The following is a 23275-nucleotide window of genomic DNA, read 5'->3' on the forward strand; positions in this document are numbered from 1 at the left end:
GGTCTCCTTTCAATGCTGGTGGACTCAGACGTCTATGCACCCGCAACTGCAAAGCTGGTGCTCCAAGGAAAGCAAGTATCCAGAGGAAACAGAGCAATGAAGCTGGTGTTGGAGGCTTTATACCGCCTCTATCAGGAAGCATTTTGGACATGGTTGCAACAACAGGAACACACCATGTTGCCCAAAGACGACATGTACAGGCTTGTGAGAGAGATCCAGAATGCTTTCAAAGCAGGAGACAGGGAATCCGCAATAACACTGACGAAACAACTTGAATCAGAGCACATAGCACCTTTGCAAGCACTACAACAAGAGTTCACAAATGCAGGTAGGACACAGTCTGAAACATTTGCCTACTGGGATACATTTATGCAGGGAGTAAACATCTTGCTGCGACTTCTGAGAGCAGAGCGCGAGGGACTGTTCGAACTCCATCTCATCGCCGTCTGTGAGACTATACCCTGGTGCCGAGCTGCAGACAGAGGAAATTATGCCAAATATTTGCCAGGATATTTGAATGATATGCTATCACTTCGGGAATTGCACCCAAAATCCTATCAATATCTGCATGAAGGTGGATTTGTGGTCCGTAGGTCTTTGCGCCGGTTCAATGCTGTTGCTAGTGACCAAGCACTTGAACAAACAATTAACCGTGAGGGGAAGAGCCAGGGAGGTGTCATCGGGTTTACCTTGAGGAAAGGTGCCCTTACCAGATGGATGGTCACTCGACATGTCACAGCACAATATACAGAGGCTTTTAAAGAACTCTGTGATGGGGACACTGAAGTAGCTTCCACAAACCACGCTGAGCATGGAAAGACAAGGATGGTAAGGGATGAACAAGATGTTACCAAGATCACGGAATTTGTATCAAACGTACAAAATCCGTTTGACCTACGTACTGTACCTGACGAATTGGTCAACATCGCCACAGGCCAGGTTGCTTCACAAGAAGTATCAAACGGACTTGGACATTTCTTAACAGACGCCCAGAAATGCAACAAAAGTTTTATCGAAAAGCGACTTCTTGCTGACCAAACCAAGAGTTTCTGGGAAACAGACTCACGAACAAAGACACCAACGTTTGCGGACATGTCAAAACCCATGAAAACCAACAAACGAGATAAATTGATGGTGGATTCAGAAGTACTTTTCCGGCGGCTGCTTGCTGTCTCAAAGAAACGCGATGTCAGTCTGGAACAAGTCCTGACACATGAACTGGCTCCTGTGCCACCGTCCCGCTTCAACAATGATGGGACAACGCGAAAAACCAACAAGGCGGATCTGGCAAAGAAGTTAGAAGCTAATTGTGAGGAAGTCCAGGTGCTCGAACCCTCTGACCAACATGATACTGCTTATGTCATTGATGGGATGGCACTACTTCAGGCACTTGATGAAGCCCAGTTTGACACATTTGACGATCTCGGACGTACCATAATGCAGAAGATTCAGTCACTGCTTGCTAGTAACCAAGGTGTGACATCAGTTACATTGGTTTTTGACAGGTATGATGTACCACTCTCTATCAAGCAGCTGGAAAGAGAACGTCGCACTGGTGGAGAGTCAACACCCAGATATGTCATCGATGGACAACGCACAGTTCCAAACGACAGGAAGTTCCTGAAGAACACCACAAACAAATCAGCGCTTGCCGATTTCCTCTGCAGTTACTTGACAGTAGCCGCCCAATTGCAGCTTGAGGAAAACCAATCTGTCACACTGGCAGGAGGCTTTAACGATGGCCTGCTAGTTAAAGTTGTGGATCATAGAGGCATCCGGGAACTACCTGAATTGTTCAGCACACATGAGGAGGCTGACACACGGCTCCTGCTACATGCTATCCATCTCGCCAGAGCACACTCAAGGGTCATTGTACGATGTGATACACTGACGTGTTGGTCCTACTCATCTATTACTGTGGGAAAGGCATGTTTGGGGACACCAAAGTGTACATGAATGCAGGTCACTGTACAAAAACAACGAATCGTCAGAGATTCATTCCTGTCAACTGAATAACGGACGACATCGGTCAGGATACGTCAAGTTGCTTGCCAGCATCACATGCTATAAGTGGCTGTGACACAACCTCCTCGCTGTTCAAAGTCGGGAAACGCACTGCATATTCGAAACTCAAGCAAAACATTGCACACTTGGCACCACTCTCACGGTTAGGCCAAACCAGAGATACAACCAATGTCGTCAGCACTGCCACAAAATATGCTCTGTCGTTGTATGGTTCAAAGTCAAGTCACACACTCGACCAACTTCGTTATGTTTATGCCTGCACAAGTGACAAACCAGCATCTCTCTTCCCACCAACAGACGATGCTTTCGAACAACATCTGAAGCGAGCAAATTACCAGGTGGCGATATGGACCTACAGCCATGTAGCGAAGCCTGTACTTTGGAACCCCGATGGTAATGGATGGCAGGTCAGAGACAACAAACTTGAGCCTGTCATGTTCCAAAAGGATGCAGCCCCAAGGGAGGTTCGAGATCTCACGCATCTCTACTGCACCGACGATGACTGTAGGCAGAGCAGAACATGTCATTGTATCTCTGCAGGACTGACCTGCACTGAATTCTGCTCGTGTAGTGCAGACGATTGTCCAAATGTTGATGATTCTGTTGTCTTTGACGACAGCACTGATGAAGAGCGTGACTGAACTTTTAAATGTATTACATGTATTACTTCATGTAATAGATGTACATAAGTTACAGTGCATGTTATGAATTCATTATCGTCATATGTGAAATAGCTTATATCAACATGATGTCTATAAAAGTCACTTTCACAATTGTGTCAGAATCTTAAGTCAATTCTTCATGTTGCATATCTGCTTCGGGATTTCTATCGGTCAGCATTAGTGGGGCGACATATGATTTCAGTTATAACTATATCATTTCAGTGACAATTATATCATTAGATATATTTTTCAAAGGGTAAATAAACTTGGATTATGTTGATGTAACAAGTATGACTGCAAGTCCAATATTTTTGAAGTAATTAATGTTTTTGTTGATATTTATTGGTAAACCCAAAGCTGATTTGTTGAGTAAAATTCCACTATTTTTGCCTGTAGGTCACACAAAAGCCGTTGTTACATCACAAATGGTTTTTACACATATATATGTCATCATTCCGCACATTTTGGTACCAAATTTGTGTTTGTAGCACCAGTATTAACAAATATATGAGCCAAAATCTGTGGCGATTAAATCCATTTTTGCAGTCTGCAGTGGTACATATGTAAACGTGATTTTCAAAATGTTGTGCAATGATCTCAGGTTCACAACCATGATTTTCTAACTCCCCAAACATCCCTCTTCAAGAAAAAATAGGTGGTGACTTGTTCTACCTTGGGTAGGGGTATGTCACCCAAAACCTCATTTGGCCACTAGCCTATTTTGTCATTGAACATTACACAGGCCCCAAGAAGATGACTCCACCAGCTCTGAAAGAAGTCCCAAGAACTGATGCTTTCCAAGATGCCAGCAAACAGAGTGTTTCAAGAGCACAGAAGAAGGATGCTGCTTGGCTCTCGCAGCTCCACTCTTCCCCTCTTCCCCTGGACTGGGCAGCCGACAATGTTGTGCAAGATCGCAATGGTGATGACAGTGCTCCAAAGCTGAAGACGATAAGTGTCTTTGGACCACTGCTTGACTCGCCCCCTGCCCACCCTGATACAGTGCTCAGTACCATTTCCTACTTAGACACATCACTGAGGCAGCTTGGCATGAGCCACAGTCATATCACGTTTGACATGCAGCTGTACGTGATCGCTTGCCTGATCAAGTGGAGTGATCTGCAGCGATGGTCATCATTGGTTCTCAGACCTGGGATGATACACACTCTCATGTCATTCATCGGCTCAATCGGACAACTGATGAATTCAACAGGTGTGGAGGAGCTAGTCGGTGCATCATTTGGAGGCCTGAAATCCATCTTCAATGGGAAGGCCTGGCCCAAGGCTATGCGAGCCTTCCTTATGGTTGTGTCTGCTTTTCTTCATGACTTCTTAGAGGGAGAGAAGACTCACGAGCAGATAACGGCATTCCTGGAGAAAGCCAGAGAGCACTCCACAGGCCGGCTATGGGTGGATTGTTTCATCACCCCTACCCTAATAGCTCACAGCTTCTGGCGAGCAGAAAGAGAGGGTGATTGGATGCTGCAACAACACTGCCTTGAAGAGATGCTGCCCTATTTCTTTGCTGCCGGTCATCACCACTACGCAAGATGGATCACATGGCATCTGCGTGACATGCAGTACCTTCCTGCTACTGCCAAGGATGACCTTTACGCTGGAAGCCATGTGTGCCGCCACTCTGATGGTGCAGCTGCAGTGAGTGAAGACATGTTTGGGGAGCAGACATGCATCAACCAAGGGAAGGGAGTAGGAGGCATGAAGGGCATCTCCACCAACCCTGAGCAGGTCGCCGTGTGGATCCAATCTTTCGGCATCTGCTCCTATCTCTCCAAGTCATTGGATGAGATTTACGACGATGCTGAAGCACCGGATAAGACAATGAAGCCCAACAGACACAAAGAAGAGGGTAAAGGACGGCGGGAATTGGACGCGGAGGACCGGGCTAAAATCCTGAGTGCTACAGGAAAACTCCCAGCCACTCACCATAGAGACCGCGACCCTCCACCATATCATAAATGGCCAGGTGGCAGATGAAAAGGTGAATGTGCAAGATGCATTGAAGATCGGACAGGACATGAGCACACTGTTCTCTTCATCACTTCCTGAGAGATTTCATGCGCCCATCAAATAAGGTGGTGACAATGACATTCACCAAAAAAAGAGTGAAGGTCAATGCGAAGATCATATGTGACCTTGAGGCGTTGTTTGCTCGGCTGCTGGTGGTGGGGAGCAAGAGAAGAATGGAGCTCTCTGCCCTCTTTGACTACGAGCTCGACCCGGTCCCTGCATCCATCATCGATGAGTATGGATGCCTCAGGAAGGGTAACAAGTCTGTGATCGTCCAGCGTCTTGGAATCCTTGCCCCCAATCCCCAACCACCACATGTACTCGTTGATGCATTGCAGCTCATCTACCACGTGGTGTGGCCATCGTCAGGCACTGTGGCTGACCTCGCAGCCAGCATGGGGCGCCGGCTTAATCGCTACATCACCGAAACATTTGTCATCTTTGACCGGTATGAGCAAGTCTCTGCCAAAGACCACGAGGGGCAGAGAAGAGCTGGGGAGAGCTCAACAGAGTACCGATTCTCACTGACAACCCCTCTACCTAGCCGCGACAAAGTGATGAAGAACAAGACAAACAAACGGAGACTGGGTGAGCTCCTGTGCGCACACAGCATACATCAAGATGGTCAGCAAAGCAGACAGTATTGTCACTCATGACGAGGCTGACGTCTCCCTCATCTCATACATGTTGGATGCAGCCAGTCACGGAGCTGAAACTGTCCGCATTCTCAGCGACGACACTGATGTTTTCGTACTCGTGGTCTATTGGTGCTGGAAGGTGGGTATCACATGTAACCTGCAGATGGAGAGATGGGATGGCACTATTCTCAACATCAATTCAACAGTAGAGAATCTCGGTGAGCAGTGTCGCTCCCCCCTGGCTATGCATGCTCTCTCCGGATGTGACACCACCTCCTATCCCGCGGGGAAAGGGAAGGTGTCCGCACTCAAGGCCATGAGAGTAGTACCTGGTGACCTGCTTCACTTCATCGGAGAGGAGGGAGCTACTGATTTACAGATTACAGAGGCAGTGAGTTGTTTCTTCCTGGCTCTGTACAACGAGAGGGAGTCGGCATCTCTGAACGTCGCCAGATATGACATCTACCGAAAGCGCAAAACCCCCCCAGCACTGAAGACACTGCCTCCTACAGAGTGCAACGCTCTCCTCCATGGACGGCGTGCCCATCTACAGGTGCTGCTTTGGAAAGCAGCAGACTGCCCTGACCCACCAGCTGTGGACATAACAGAGTTTGGATGGAATAATAAGGAAGGCGAGAAGGGAGAGGAAGTCATCACGCCCATCCTGGATGCAAGCCCCGTTGCTCCTCCTGCCGTGTTGGAAATGATCAGCTGTAGCTGCAAAGCTGGGTTAAAGCCCTGTTTAACAGCAAAGTGCAGCTGCGTAGCTGCAGGCCTGGCCTGTACCAGCTACTGCTTCTGCAAAGGCTCTGATAGTACATGTTGCAACACACACAGCAAGAAGAGCAATATGACAAGAATGTAGAGTCAGAAGAAGATGAAGAAGATGAGGATGAGTTTTATGATGAGGATATGCTTTATAACAGTGCAGAGTATTAGAAGTGCAAGATGCTCTTTCTTGATGGAAGTTTTATGTTGTGTAACTAGTGCACATATTTTTCAGCTCTGATAATTTTGGGTTTACTTGTGTTTTAATTTTGAGGATATTATTTACCCATAGTCATATTATTCTAGTTTGGTATGGTACTTGCCTTTGTTACCTCTAATACCTGTGAATAAAAGTGGAGCAATAGAGCGAAACAGAAATTTCAGTGTCCCAGGCCTATGTTTGATAGGGTTAATGCTAATTGCCCAACATATGCAAGTTAGCATCTGGCAGTTTCTAAGTGCTGGGGACCCATACTGTACATTTCTAACTTAAAACTTTGGGGTACTCAACATTTCCAGGTTCACATTGCTGGCAAGTAGACTATTTCCTTTGATCATCCTTGAGATGTCTCCACAACTTGATTGGAGTCCACCAGTGGCCAATTCAATTGATTGGACATGATTTAGAAAGAAACAACTTTCTATATAAGGTCCCACATTTGACAGTGCGTGTCAGAGCAGAAACTCTACCATGAAGTCCAACAAACCTAGCTCCATCAATAAGACATTGATGGAATATGGAACCTTTCCTCGAGCTGGCCATCTGACCAAACTGGGCAAGAGGTGACTCAGTCAGGGAGGTGACTAAGTACCCAATGACCATTCTGACAGAACTACAGAGTTCTTTAGCTGAGATTGGAGAACCTGCCAGAAGGACAGTCTCTGCAGCACTTCACAAATTTAGCCTTCATGGGAGAATGGCCAGACGGAAGCCACTCCTGATGCAAAGGCACATGACAGCACACCTGGAGTTTAGAAAAAGGCACGTGAAAGACTTTGAGAGCATGAGGCAAATATTCTGTGGTCTGAGATGAAAATTGAACTCTTTGGCCTGAATGCAAATCGCTACATCTGGTGGAAACCAAGCACAGCTCATCACCCATTTAACACCATCCCCACCGTGAAGCATGGTGGTGGTGGTAGCATCATGCTGCGGGGATGCTTTTCAGCAGCAGGGACTGGGTGACTTTTAAGGACAGAGGGAACAGTGAATGGAGGCAAACGTAGGCAAATCTTTGTGGAGAACCTTCAGTGTGAAAGACTTTGACTGTGGTGAAGATTTAAGTTCCAACGGGATAATGACCCCATCATTCTGCCAAATCAACACTGGAATGGCTTTAGAACAACAACGTGAAAGTCCTCGAGTGGCCGAGCTAAATAATATTTTGTTTAGTGGCCTAACTTGAATCCCATTTATAATCTGAAGAAAGACTTGAAGATTGCAGTTCACTGACGCTCCCCACCCAACTTGGCAAACAAAGCATGAGCAAATCTGCAAGGAAGAAAGGGAGAAATTCCCCAAATCCAGATGTGCAAAGCTGATAGACATACCCAACCAAAGAAGATGTGAAGCTGCAATCGTTGCCAAATGCGCTTCTACGAAGTATCGACTCTGGGTTGAATGTTTGTGTTCATTATATATTTGTTTCATTTCTGATTTTGTAAAAAAAAAATCAAAAAAATCAGCTTTGACATTATGGGGTATGATGTGTATATTGGTGACAAAACGATCTCGATTAAATCCATTTTAAATTCAGGTTTAACGTCAAGGGGTGTGGATACTTTCTAAAGCCACTGTATGGCAATCGGATGTCATCAGAGAAATGAGAAGCTATTTAGCAGGAGGGGTTATTCAGTTTCTCAGTGTTATGCATTGTAAGAATTGACATTTTCCAATTCCTTTTCCAGGCTTTCCAAGAGGAGAAGAAGAAAGCAATTCGCAGACTGGTGTATGAAGCATATGAAGACAAAGATATTTCTCGTGAATTTCAAGAGTACACAAAGGTAATTTTTCAAGAGTACACAAAGGTAATTTCCTTTATTTAAATTGAATAGACCTGTTGTATTTTGAATTAATCCGAACATGAATAGGAAGACGAGTCTTTCGTTTTACTTTACTTTGGCTTTGAATTTGTCCCAATCACACATGTGCAGAAGAGCGAGATAACCTTTTTACTCTGTCTTGAGTAAAAATTCGAATCTAAATTCAACTGTCCTGACTTCTGACGTCATCAGAGAAATGGCAAACCATTTAGCATGTCATTCAGATTCTATCAATGGTTAGCATTGTAAGGATCGACATTTTCAAATCACTTTTCCAGTCCTTGCAGAATGCAAACAGTCCTGACTTGACCTGTGATTTTTATCTTTGGATCACTGAAAGATGTTTGTGGCATTAATTACTTGTGATCATGCAAATTATGATGTCATCTGTGTGACATCAGTCATCCTTCAGGCAAGCAGGCTGCATCCTCTTCCCTCTCTTCAGGCATTAAAATAAATCACAAGCTGGTCAAATGCTTGGAATGTCTTTCAATCCTGACAAATCTCACACAATCTCTTTCCAAAAGGACCGTCGAGCAAACCCTCCAATCTACTTTCTTAGCAATCCTCTTGAAGAAGTTCAGTCATTCAAACTCTTGGGTCTCATGATCAGCCATGATCTTTCTTGGGCAAACCACATTTCACGTTTGGCACCCTGACTCGGCATCTTCCATCGTACAACATCCATCCTTGGCACTGGGCATCCTCTGTGGTACAAAGTCCTTCCTTGGTACACCTGAACTCCTATCGACCTGCAGGGCCTTCAATCCGCAGCTTGATGGAGTACCAACTGCTCTCCCCTCTGGGCAGGCTTGTCTGCCTCACATCTTGTTCAGCTTGATACCATGGAAACCAAGGCCTTCATGATCATTGGAATCTTACACACTGAAGCTGAGTCAATGGACCTATCACTACGCCATTGCAGACAGGTCGTTTGTCTTTGTCGCCTCCTGCCTTCTTTCTTGTCTTGCACCCTCTGCTCTTTCCATGCTTCCTTCTCGCCCCAATCTCCAGGTTTCCGCAGGGCTCACAAAGTCCACCATCAACCCCCTTCTGGTGAAACGGCTCAAATCCAAGATGAATACTCATCTGCATTCATTTGTTGTCCCCCATCGCACTGCGGAGCGAAAGGGGGACTATGGTTTTCCCCTCCGTGCGTGCGTACGTGCGTGCGTGCGTGCGTAGGCGAAGGGCCGCATTCGAATTTGGTGTGTGGGTGCAACCCACGTCAAAATCCAAGATGGCCGCCGCCATGTATATTTGAACTTTGTGAGCGGAATATCTTGAAAAATAAGCGAAGTACCAACTTCTAATCTGGTGTGTGGGTGTATCTAGGCATAAGGAAGAACGCTATTGAAAATTGGGTCGCCACGTCAAAATCCAAGATGGCCGCCGCCATGTATATCTGAACCTTGTGAACGGAATAGCTTAAAATTAGTGAAGTACCAACTTCTAATCTGGTGTGTGGGTGTATCTAGTGTTATGGATTCGGCACTTATCATTATTGTTGTTATTATTATTGTGGGTTCTAAGTATTATGGTTATTATTGTTTAAAGGAAATGGCTATTGTGGTGAAAAGATTAAAAAGCGCTCCTGGTAAAATGTTGCCGGAAATCCAGATCGTGACCCGGAAGACAAAGGGAGCGAAAAGAAGAAGAGGCGTGGAGAGAAGAAAAAAGACGATCTTGGTTGAAGCTCCGTGTCGAGTGTACCGTGCGAGTGAACTTTGAGTCCTTGAAAGGAAGTTCGTGCGATAGGGGACATCGCCGGAGTGCTGTGGAGCCTGCGTAGTTGGGTATCTGCATTGAGGGTCCGGAGTGTCCTTGCCTCAAAGCCCCGGCTCGAGTGAAAGCCGTCCGCCATTTCGCCACGCGCGGTGCCTTCAGGGAAAAGGTTTTTGTCGCGTCGGCCGGGCATTATTCCCCGGTGGGTTGTCGGGGATGGCTGTGCAAGAAAGTGGCTGTTGAGGATTATAAGGAGACTCGCTGATTGAACTGCAAACGGGTACGTCGGAGCGCGTCTTTGGGAGATTTTCCATTCCACCACTATTCTGCTGGGTGTTGGACCACGTGACCTCTGGGTTGCTTCGATCGTCCACGCCTCAATTGATTTTGATCGGACATTGATCCAACGATCGCTGGAGCGAATCGACTTCGCCTTGGAGGTGTACAGTGACATTGGGGGAGTGCCGTGAGTTTGGGTTAAAGGACTAGATAAGGTGGTACCATCTTAAGATAGTCATTGTAGGGCGAATTGCTATTATTATTTGTGTCGTGATTCCGGTGTGATTTATAACATTGTTGCGGATCCGGGGGACGGCACTCCCGTTAGCAAGGGGGGGGGGGGGTAGGGGGGGGTTAAACCCCATGTCTTGTCAAGCTGGCCGTCCGACCGGTCCTGGACCCACCCCGCTCCTTTGTGGGATGGGATTGGTCAAGGGATTCCCGGACACCTCCGCCAATCCCTCCACAAAGCAGGTGGATGGCCCGCTCGAATCCCGGACAAGATGGAGTTTGCCGAGCGGTTTAGCAATCCGGAATCCGAGCCGTTAGCAAAAGACTAAACCCGATTGTAAGCGGTTCTGCCAAAATCGTGCCACAGATACTCAATCGGGAAATCACTAAAGCGATCGGACGAGAAAGAAGCCAAAGAATAAGAAGGAACAACAGGGATTTATTAACTATTTACAAAACCAAAGGAGAAAAGAACGAAAGCAATTTACTGGGCGAAGAAGAAGAAGCAGATACACAGAGCAATTCTTAAACAGGCTTACTTATACCCAGGGACAAGACAAACAGAACAAACTCACGTACACATGTTTTCAGGCAGGAATGGCGGGAAGGATGAGAAGGGCAGACGGTCCACAGAACTGGTGGCAGGGAGGTCCGGGGATCGCGGCACGACGTCGAGGTCACGCTCCGGTGCAGTGGCGAAAACCCGGTCATCAGTGCTGGTTGGTATCGCGTCTCTCTCTAGTGCTCCTTGCTCATCCGCCTCTCTTGAACCTCCCGCGGTTCTGCGTCTCTCTGGTGGGGGCCTCGCACCAAGGGTTTTATATCCACGCCCGTGGAACTCTCTCGAACCTACCAGACGTTTCTTGCCACGCCCTTGGAACCCTCTCAAACTCTCCATATGTTTCTTGCCACGCCCTATCAAGCCATGCCCACCGAGCCCTGGTTGGTCGTTAGGGGCTCTCTGGCTCCACCTTTGATGACGAGGGCTCTCTGGCTCCACCTTTGATGAGGGCTCTCTGGCTCCACCTTTGATGACGAGGGATCTCTGGCTCCACCTTTGATGACGAGGGCTCTTTGGCTCCACCTCCTTCTCCGATCCTGGCCTCGTGGGCAATGGAGTTGTGGGGCGAAGAAAACAGCCCAACTGTTACTGGCAGCGAACGCTGCCTAACCGCGACTGCACTTGAAGAGCGGGAGACGATTGGGGAAAATTGAAAGGGGAACTATCTTATTTGATTGATGCAACGTGGAGTCAACTATTGGGAACACAGCCTTACCTGGAACACAGAATAATGATATAACTACAGAGAGGTCAGGTCCTATGGTTCGCTACGTGTTGTACGTGGACTAACTAAGGTGCAATCTTTAATTAACAGCCAATTAAGGGGAAATGTACACAGGGGTCAGTTATAAGGGAATTTACTACTAAATTTACATGTGAAGGTTCTAAAAACCGTAACAATATATTATTGTTTGTTCATAACCCTTGGTGTGGTTTCATTATTGATTTGATTGATTTCAACCAAGGATAACATATCTTTCTGCCGGGGACCTTCTCGGGGTTCGGAGGTTTACCGAGACCAGGGGTTAGGGGAGGACCCCATAACAGAAATTGGGGGCTCGTCCAATTGATATTCGTGGGCTCGAAATTGGGTCTGCGTCCGGGATATTAAATTTCCTAAATTTAGTCCGGGAAAGAATTCCCTAACATTCCTAGAATTCCCAAATTTGGAACTTTCCAACATTCCCCCCCAATTTTTTTTTTTTTTAAATTCCTTGTGTGAGGGTTAACAGGTGTTAACAGTAGTCACCATGGAGTTTGACGCAGAGAAGATTACAGTGACCCCTAGTGAAGCACAGTTCAGAGCGTTAGTAAGATCGGACCTCTTGAAATTGGCCAAACATTTTAGCTTGGAGGTCCGAACTAATGTGAGGAAGGCAGAGATGCAGACAGTGGTGATACAATCTATGGTGGGATTAGGAACATGGGAAGAGGTAGCCCGGGATTGGTTACCCAAGGAACCAGAAGAGGTGGAGCTCCGGAAACTGGAGTTGCAATTGCAGAGTGAGGAAAGGTTAAAAGCAGAGGAAAGGAAAGCAGAAGAGAGAAGAGAAGAGAAACAAGCAGAAGAAAGGAGTGTGGAACGAGAACTCCAGGAAAGGTTAAAAGCAGAGGAAAGGAAAGCAGAGAAGAGAAGAGAAACAAGCAGAGGAAAGGACAGTGGAACGAGAACTCCAGGAAAGGTTAAAAGCAGAGGAAAAGAAAGCAGAAAAGGAAAGAGCAGAACAGGAACGAGAACTCCAGGAAAGGTTAAAAGCAGAGGAAAAGAAAGCAGAACAGGAACGAGAACTCCAGGAAAGGTTAAAAGCAGAGGAAAGGAAAGCAGAAGAGAAGAGAAACAAGCAGAGGAAAGGAGAGCTGCAAGGGAACTCGAAGCAGAGGAGAGAAAAGCCGACAGGGAGTTAAAAGACCGTGAATTGGCGCGTCAGCAGGAAATTTAAGTCAAGGAGCTGGAGTTAAGGAGAGAATGGGGAGAGGTACCATCCCTGCTGACTGGTTCGACACCTAGCCAGAACACCTGGGATGTTGGCAGACATGTGAGGCTGGTTCCACCCTTAAATGAAAAGGAGGTAGCCAAGTTTTTTTCCACACTTTGAGAAAGTGGCTCGACTGTTAAACTGGCCTGAGGAGTACTGGTCCATACTAGTGCAAAGTGTTCTGGTGGGTAAAGCTCAAGATATTTATTCGGCTTTACCGATTGACCAATGTGCAGATTATGAGGTATTGAAGAAACATATTCTCAAAGCCTATGAATTGGTCCCGGAAGCTTACCGGCAAAAGTTCCGGAATGCCAGGAGGAGGGAGAGAGACCCATGTGGAGTTTGCCAGATTGAAAGAAACCATGTTTGATAGGTGGTGTGATTCAAAAGGAGTTGGGAAAGACTTCAAACTATTGTGACAATTGATCCTGGTGGAGGAATTCCAGCAGTGTGTCCACGAGGACATTAAAGTACATCTGGAGGAAAGGAAGGTACCAAAGCTGTATGAAGCAGCAACCATGGCAGATGACTATGCCTTAACACACAGGATGGGGTTCCACAAACCGAACTTCTCGCCGAGACCTAGCCAGGGGAGCTATGGTACATCAGGGGCGGAGAACGAAAATTCATGGGGGCGGTGGCCTCGAGATGACTATGAGGACCACTCTGATACCACGACTTCTAGAAATCAGAAGACAACAGGTCCAAGGCAGTCGTATCCTCCGGGGGGGCTCGAGGCAGACCACGACGTTCTCCTCCGGGCCTACTTGCGCTTTTTGCCGTAAACCTGGACACTTGATGTCCCAGTGGTACACCATGAAAAAGGAAAATCAGGAGCGGAGTTCGACTAGTACAACTCCGAATGCAATGGCCAATGTGAGAAATCGCCCTCAACAGAGTTACCAACTATTTATTTCAGGGGGGCGGGGGTTGGTGTCCCTGGGTGGAGACCTGACTAACCGGAGACCTGTTAGGGTGTTGAGGGACACAGGGGCACATCAATCTTTAATGCTTGAAGGCATCTTGCCATTGTCAGAGGAGACGACAACTGGTGGTAGTGTTCGTTTACAGGGGGTTGGTGGCTGTGTTAGAGCTCCACTTCATGTCATCCATTTGGAGTCGGAGTTGGTGTCAGGACCGGTCACCATAGGTTTACAAGCCACTCTTCCTGTAGAGGGAGTATCTGTTGTTATTGGGAATGATTTGGCCGGTGGTCGAGTTTATGGTAACCCGATGGTTGTGGAAAAGCCCAGTAGGGGAAATAACACAACCCCAGCTAGGGATGGCGACAAAGGTAGCAAGTTATTTGTAGGTGGACTGAACTTCAAAACAAAGGAAGAAGTTCTGACCTCTGTCTTCAACAAATATGGACCGCTGTTGGAAGTGCGGTTGGTAAAAAAAAGACAGGGAAACGCAAAAGTCAAGAGGGTTCGGCTTTGTCACGTTTGCAAGCACAAAGGACGCCAAAGAGGCAGAGAAGAATTGGAATGGCAAGAATTTGGATGATCGGACCATAGCCATAGAGAAGGCAGGCCGTAGGCGTCGAGGGGGCTACAGACGAGGAAAACGTGGTCGTGGTATGGGTGGTGGCCGCAATCGATATTATTATGGATGTTCCCAGAGTGACGGCAGCTCCCGAGGGGAAGGATTGTCAGAATAGTGGCCGAGAAGGAGACCGCTATTCAGGTGACTACAGTGACAAGCGGTCCCACCGTAATTATTATGAAAGTCCAGAAAAATTGAAGCACTGAATGCTGCGGAGCCGCCGAGCCAAGATTCCTGCACGGACTAACCGTGAACGCCACGTCACGTTCCTAAAGGCGTCCAGGTAGTGAACTTCCCTACACGGATTAACCGTGAACGCCACGTTCCTAAAGGCGTCCATGTAGTGGACTTTCCTGCACGGACTAACCGTGAACTCCACGTTCCTGAAGGGCGTCCACGTAGTGAACTTTCCTCCACGGACTAACTAACTGTGAACTCCACGTTCCTAAAGGCGTCCATGTAGTGAATACCTCCAGGCCTCACCACCCAACCACCATGGAACCTGGCTTTCAGCTCGGCCTCTCGGGGAGAGTGCTATAGATTTGCTGGCCTTGGGTTTTTTATCACAACCCCTTAACCTTCATTCAAGATAAACTAGAAGTAAAAATCGGAGGGTGCTGAGATGGAGTTTGGCTTTGCAGGGGTTCAACTGGGAAATTGAGCAGGTAAGGGGCAGTGACAATGTCGTTGTTGACGCTTGGTCCAGAGTGAAGAAACTTTGGAAAGCTCTGTGGGTTGTGTGAAAGTTTGTTGCTTTATTTTTGGAGAAACATTGATTACTTGTATTTGTTAAAGAGTTTGCCTGCAAAGAAAGTTTTCGCTGTGTTCTAACTTTCTTTCTTGAGGGGGGGAAGTGTTATGGATTCGGCACTTATTATTATTGTTATTATTATTATTGTGGGTTGTAAGTATTATGGTTATTATTGTTAAAAGGAAATGGTTATTGTGGTGAAAAGGTTAAAAAGCGCTCCTGGTAAAATGTGGCTGGAAATCCGGATCGTGACCCCGAAGACAAAGGGAGCGAAAAGAAGAAGAGGCGTGGAGAGAAGAAAAAAAGACGATCTTGGTTGAAGCTCCGTGTCGAGCGTACCGTGCGAGTGAACTTTGAGTCCTTGAAAGGAAGTTCGTGCGATAGGTGACATCGCCGGAGTGCTGCGGAGCCTGCGTAGTCGGGTATCTGCATTGAGGGTCCGGAGTATCCTTGCCTCGAAACCCCGGCTCGAGTGAAAGCCGTCCGCCATTTCGCCACGCGCGCTGCCTTCAGGGAAAAGGTTTTTGTCGCGTCGGCCGGGCATTATTCCCTGGTGGGTTGCCCTGGACGGCTGTGCAAGAAAGTGGCTGTTGAGGATTATAAGGAGACTCGCTGATTGAACCGCAAACGGGTACGTCGGAGTGCGTCTTTGGGAGGTTTTCCATTCCACCGCTATTGTGCTGGGTGTTGGACCACTTGACCTCTGGGTTGCTTCGATCGTCCACGCCTCAATTGATTTTGATCGGACATTGATCCAACGATCGCTGGAGCGAATCAACTTCGCCTTGGAGGGGTACAGAGACATTGGGGGAGTGCCGTGAGTTTGGGCTAAAGGACGAGATAAGGTGGTACCATCTTAAGATCGTGATTGTAGGGCGAATTGCTATTATTATTTGTGTCGTGATTCCGGTGTGATTTATAATATACTAGCGGGGTCACCCGTGGGAATCCCACGGGCATGGACGTGTGTGACATTTCAACATATTGAGTTAGATGCAGCACCTGCACATTCAGTTTCACAAAATGGTTACTGGCAATTTATCAGATGCACAAATGATTTAATCTACACAATGTATATACTTCTGATAACATGTGAATGCATGTGCGTGCACACCCACACACACATACGCACATATACACCCACACACGTACACCCACACACGTACACCCACACACGTACACCCACACACGTACACCCACACACGTACACCCACACACGTACACCCACACACATATACACACACACATACACCTATATACACACACATACACCTATACACACACACACACACACACACACACACACACACACACACACACACACACACACACGTACACACACATATACACACAAACATCTCGTTTTTTCATTTCTCTTCCTCACAATTTTGTCTCTTATCCACGCACACGCACGCACGCACACACGTACACACATATGCAGTATGCACGCGCGCACACACACATGTATACACACACATGTATACACACGTACACCTACACATGTATACACACGTACACCTACACATGTATACACATGTATACACACGTACACCTACACATGTATACACACGTACACCTACACATGTATACACACGTACACCTACACATGTATACACACGTACACCTACACATGTATACACACGTACACCTACACATGTGTACACCTACACATGTGTACACCTACACATGTGTACACGTACACCTACACATGTCCCACGGCACATGTATATATCCCACATCCCTCGTGTATATACATGTTTAAAGTGTACGTGCCCCTCCCTCCTCCGTCCTCCCCCCGCCCTCCTCCCTCCTCCCTGCTCCGCCCGGCAACGCCGGGTACTTCTGCTCGTAACTAATAAAATAAAAACGAAGAAATATCTCTCAGCAATTTCCCGTCTGTTAATTTATATATTTTACAAATGTGAATTACACGTCCATGCACACGTGAAATGGAGTTTGTTTTTTCACACGTGAAATGAACACGTGAACCTTTACTTCCGGATGATAATGTTGAATGAAATAAGAACGAAGAAATATATGTCGGCATCATTGTTGACGTTTTTGTGACGACTGTCATCAAACGGAAAAGTAATATATCTTAACGGAAAAGAAAAAGCGAATTTTTAATATATGTCGACATTTTCCCCGACTTATTTTAGGCGGTGTATTTTCGTGTATCATGGCACGATTTTTAAAAATATATCTCTGCATTTTCCCGTGTGTGCGTGAATGTTCTCAATTATTTCTGACACCGAGTCTAAAACCATTGATAAAAATTAAATCAGATGGTGAATTCGTTAAAATCGTGAGGGTGACTCGATGAATGGGCTTTATTTTACAGGCCTTTGAGAATTCATTTCGTTCTATAAACGGAAACTTTCGTCGGGTTTTCTTCCCGTTTTTTTTCAACCGAGTCTAAAACGATGTTAGCGACTGTTAAAAATGAAATGATATATCGAATTTGAGTTGAAATAAACCTGTGTGAGAGAGAAAGACAGCACGGGCCTAACTAAACAGGCCTCAAAGCTATTCGAATAAAATGGTGGATATTTGTTTACATGAAGCCTCTCCAAGAATGGGTGGAGCTACTCTGCAAATGGACTAAGCCACACCCCCGGACAGACGGATCACCTACGCCTATTATAATATAGATTATTGTTTGTTCATAGCCCTTGGTGTGGTTTCATTATTGATTTGATTGATTTCAACCAAAGATAACATATCTTTCTGCCGGGGACCCTCTCGGGGTTCGGAGGTTTACCGAGACCAGGGGATAGGGGAGGACCCCGTAACACTAGGCATAAGGAAGAACGCTATTGAAAATTGGGTCGCCACGTCAAAATCCAAGATGGCCACCGCCATGTATGTCTGAACCTGAGATGAATATCTTGAAAAATAAGCGAAGTACCAACTTCTAATTTGGTGTGTGGGTGTATCTAGGCATAAGGAAGAACGCTATTGAAAATTGGGTCGCCACATCAAAATCCAAGATGGCCGCCACCATATATATATCTGAAACTTGAGCGAAATATCTCGAAAAATAAGCGAAGTACCAACTGCTAATCTGGTGTGTGGGTGTATCTAGGCATAAGGAAGAACGCCATTGAAAATTGGGTCGCCACGTCAAAATCCAAGATGGCCACCACCATATATATGTCAACCTTGTGAGCGAAATATCTTGAAAAATGAACGAACTACTAACTTCTAATCTGGTGTGTGGGTGGATTTCGGCATAAGGAAGAACGCTATTGAAAATTGGGTCGCCACGTCAAAATCCAAGATGGCCACCACCATATATATGTCTGAACCTTGTGAGCGGAATATCTTGAAAAATAAGCAAAGTACCAACTTCTAATCTGGTGTGTGGGTGTATCTAGGCATAAGGAGGAACGCCATTGAAAATTGGGTCGCCACGTCAAAATCCAAGATGGCCACCACCATATATATGTCTGAACCTTGTGAGCGGAATATCTTGAAAAATAAACGAACTACTAACTTCTAATCTGGTGTGTGGGTGGATTTCGGCATAAGGAAGAACGCTATTGAAAATTGGGTCGCCATGTCAAAATCCAAGATGGCCGCCGCCATGTATGTCTGAACCTTGTGAGCGGAATATCTGTAAATATAAACGAATTACTATCTTCTTTTCTGGTGTGTGGGTGTATCTACGCATAAGGAAGAACGCTATTGAAAATTGGGTCGCCACGTCAAAATCCAAGATGGCCACCTTGCGTCTTTCACTTTGTCAACTCACATCACTTCACCGACGGGGGATCTCGGCATAACGCTTGTTTTTTCTTTTTTTTACCACCTGTGGATTCAGCTACCACATCCTCTTCAATCTTTTTCCCTCCAGGCCTTCAAGACAGCTGTTTACCACCACCTCAGATCATCTAGTATCAAAACCATGATCTTTTCTACCCTCATAAACACCACCCAAATACCTCCTCCTTCCAATTTCCCAGTTTTCCCTCTTTGGAGTTTCCTTCTGTATGCATCCTCTTTGTCTATCTTATCCACCCTGTGCATTTTTTATTTTTTCTGTTTTGCGTCGTCCACGTTCCTGATATGTTCACTGAACAAGCTCTTTCACGAGCCCTGACTATGTACACAAAAATATGTCAAAGAACATGCCTTAAAATGGGTGGATGTGTTCCGTCCAAACTACCTTGATATGGGTGTTGTCATGACTCAACTACATCGATTGGTAAAGTGTGTACGAGCAGCAGGGAAAACCTTTAACAAGTGACATTTCCTCTATTTTGAAGAAAACAAAATACCACATCACCTTTGATACTCTCGTTCATTGTCCTGTAGGGTACAAAGGTGAAGGTGTTCTTTTAGTTCTTGCTTTGGCATTATAATGTATTGCTCATCTGCGTTGATTAAGGTTGAACACCTGGAGCGATTGTAGTCTGAGGTAGTAAGTGCATGGTCCTCTGAACTGTCTCGGTTTGATTAATGAAGCAAATATAACTGTCGGATTGGTGTTTCACAGACCAGATATTTCCTCAATGTGGGCACTATCCCTCCATTGGAAGTTATTCTGCGGCCCCATTTGCTTGCATTTTTTGTTGTTTTTTTTTGGTGTAAAAGATTCCTTTAGAATTTAAATATTTCAAGAAGTGTTAGGCAAGTTATTCCTGGTACCCTGAGCAAATTCATTTTCTGCCACGACTGACTGCTGAGAACGCAATGGCAAGTCACCCTTCGTAAACTTTCCCATTAACTACTTTGGCGATGCTGACACACTTTCTGCAGTGTGTGGACATGAGTGTGAGTGAGAGAGAGATTGTTGGCCTTTTCGATTTTTATGTTGTGTTGTGGACTGCTTTTAGTTTGTGCCTTGGTTTGTGTTGTCATGTGTGGTGCTGCAGTGGTTTTTCATGACTTCGCCACCCTTGATGAAACCTCCCACCCCATTTTGAGTGAGGGGTAGGGAAGGGGGCAGGAGTCGCTGGAATTTTTTTCGATGGAACACAATTTTGTTACATTGAAGCTACTTAATTTGTGATTGTGATGATTTGACCAGATGTCACCAGTATTCTGAACTTTCTTTTCATTACAAGCATGCAGATATTGTATAAATAAATAAAAAATAACCACCTTTAGAGGCCATTTTTCCCCGCAAGGCGGGGGTTGGCCTTTTTCGGGAACCATGGTTGTTGTTGTTTTTTCTTTTTCGGGAACCGTGGTTGTTGTTTTTTTGGTCCACTTTTTGAAGCAATGTTTTACGGCCGGATGCCCTTCCTGACGCCAACCCTTTTCGCCACCTTTAACGACAAACAGGGAATTACCAGTGAACTGGTACTCAATTAGCCGACCTCGGAAGGATGACAGGCTGAGTCAACCCCCCTGGCGTTAATTCAGCGATCGACCGGGATTCGAACCCAGGATCCTAGGATCATAAGCCGGCACCCTAGCCGCTAGCCCAACACCAGGACAATGCAAAGCATGCAGATATTGTATGTTTGGAGTAAAAAGTTTGCACCTTTATTTTCTTCAGTATATTAATTTAGTAAATGCAGCATTTATATGTGAAGTTTCAGCTGACCTTTTTCCTCTTTGCAGGCCCGAAATGCTGAATTGGGGAATGCTGAGAGTAAGGAAGAGAAAACTGAGGAACAAATGGAAACCTCTGCAGAAAAAAAAGAAAGTTTGCAAACAGGTGAAAAGGATACCACTGGTGAATGTGAACAAGAAAATGAGGGTGAGGGTTTTGCAGATGAGGATGAGGATGAGGAAGAGGGGGAAGGAGACGGAGGAGAAGGAGAAGGAGAAGGAGAGGGAGAAGAAGGAGACATTGAGGGTGAGGATGGAGACAATGCAAAGCATGAAGAAAGCGAGGGTGATCAAGAAGGGGAGAAGGAGGAAAAGAGTGAGGATGAGGGTGAGAATCAGGCTGGGGAAGAGGACTTGTTGGAGCATGTGGATTCGGCAAGCGAAAATGCAAGTAAGAGCGAGAGCGTTAAAATGGCAGGTGGCAAGGTGAGCACCCTGGCTGTGAGAAAAGCAGGACGTGGCAGGGGTCGGCCCGTCGCTCGAGGCAGACGAGCAAAAAAAGTCAAAACTGTCGGCTCTGGCGAGAGTGTCACAACTCGATCGGGGCGACGGTCTGAAAAATTGACAGATGAAAGTGGTACACCTGAATAGGAGGTATATATAGTTTAGGAGGCATAGACAAGAATTGCTTTGGCAGTAGATAATGGCCTGTCTGACCAAATTTGTTTTTTTCCAGCACAAACAAGTTGTAATTGTGAATGAAAATCAGTCTGCTGCACCGTCCTGAATGAAATTACACTGGTAAAACTAGCAATCTTCTTCTTATCACACTGTTAAAGATTGAATTGGCTTTACGTGCACACTTCAGTTTGTGTGGTGGTAGCCCTCAAATTATCACTGACACTTGTAAACTCGACTTGTTCATCGGTCAATCTAAAGCCCAGTTGTGAAGGAATTGCTAAAATCCTCCAGGTGGTTCACAGGCTAAACATACGGGACATGTTGAAAATGGTTAATCAAAAAAAGTGATCATGTTATAATGGCCTTCTTCTTCTTCTTCTTCTTCGTCTTCTGACATTGCATTTATTTTATTGTTTTTTTAAAAATAGCATTTTTTGTCGTAAAGTCTTTTATTTTTCCCTTGTTTGTGCTTTTCCTTGAAAATCTTTTTTTTCCTTTCTTTGCGCTAAAAGAATGTAGCCATTTCCAGGATTATCTTGCTTTTGTATTTAATATTGCTTTGAAGAGGTTTTTCTCATCAGTTTTGCAGCTTCAGAAAACCCCACATCATTTGTAATTAATGACTCGTTCCTTTGCCTGCGCGGCAATTGGTGTTTTCCGATTATTTCTTTTTCACGTTTTGATAATTGAATTGAAGTTTTCCGGCCTTCTAACTTGTGGTGGGAGTGCAAATATTCCGATCTGCTTTTAGTTGCACGCTGTTAACATTGAACTGCCACGCAATGTCCTAACTTTAACGCTCGTCTTGTTGGTCTGCACGCTTGTAAACAAATTGTCTGCAGTGTCTAGTTTGTACGGCAACGATTTGTGAATTGTTATTTCTCCTTATCCAATTCATCCTGCTGGTACATACATAGTCGAGTGAATGATTAGAGCATTCAATTTAGTTTTTCTCTTTTTACATTTTTTTCCTTCTGCTGTGCGTGTTGGCATGTGACATCTCCTTATTTCTTAGTTTAATAGGCCTGCCCTTTAACATTTGTTTTCACAAATAACTCGAATACTGCTGCTTCCTTGGGGATGCTGCCTTGACGTACTGCTTTTAGTTTTTAGTAGGGGGTGGGCATTTAGGACGGCCGTTTACTCTGCATCTGATGTTACCTTTTCTCATTCTTTCAATAGCTGTTGTGCCGTTGCAACTATTACTTGCTTTGTGATTGCATAATCTAATTGTGTTGAATTTTAATCTTTTTTTGTTTGTTTTTCTTTCTTCTTCTTTTTTTTCTCCCAATAGCCAATTTTATTGCAAAGATATGATTTTTGTTCTGACTTGTGCATGTTCAGTAATTTTCTTCTGTAATTGTTGTTGATTAAACATTTGTATCTGGCTAATGATTCCATTTTTCTTTTTTTGCACAAGCAGTGTTGAACTAAGGAATGAACCGATATTATTTTGCTTACAGAAAATTATTTGGAACAGAAAACCCAAGTTTTCACCACTCCAAACTACATGTGCATTTCCCCCTTCCCCATTCTTCCCCCATGATGCAGATGAGCAGGGTCTTTGAAAGTTTGCATCACAGTGAAACCAAGTTGTGACAAAGTAAAGCTTACTGATCTGCTTCGAGATGGCATATTGTCATGTGCATGCAAACCTACTGATTATTGCGGAATATCTTGAAAAATAAGCGAAGTACCAACTTCTAATCTGATGTGTGGGTGTATCTAGGCATAAGGAAGAACTCTATTCAAAATTGGGTCGCCACGCAAAAATCCAAGATGGCCGCCTTGCGTCTTCCACTTTGTCAACTCGCATCACTTCACCGACGGAGGACCTAGGCGTAACGCTTGTTTAA

The 23275-nt window shown here is 45.5% G+C and overlaps 1 protein-coding gene across 1 annotated transcript in view; it reads left to right on the top strand.

The window, feature by feature from the left end:
- Positions 1–22807, top strand: part of LOC137438584 (uncharacterized) — a 41919-nt gene extending 19112 nt beyond the window's left edge. The window contains exons 5-6 of the mRNA XM_078769148.1: positions 8030–8149; positions 20808–22807. Coding sequence (XP_078625274.1) covers positions 8030–8149; positions 20808–21389 — 702 coding nt within the window. The 3' untranslated portion in view covers positions 21390–22807. The remainder of the gene's footprint in view (positions 1–8029; positions 8150–20807) is intronic.
- Positions 22808–23275: the final 468 nt, after the last annotated feature.

Source organism: Myxine glutinosa, unplaced genomic scaffold, assembly GCF_964187855.1.
Source record: "Myxine glutinosa unplaced genomic scaffold, kmMyxGlut1.1 SCAFFOLD_1438, whole genome shotgun sequence".
Classification (NCBI taxonomy): Eukaryota; Metazoa; Chordata; class Myxini; order Myxiniformes; family Myxinidae; genus Myxine; species Myxine glutinosa.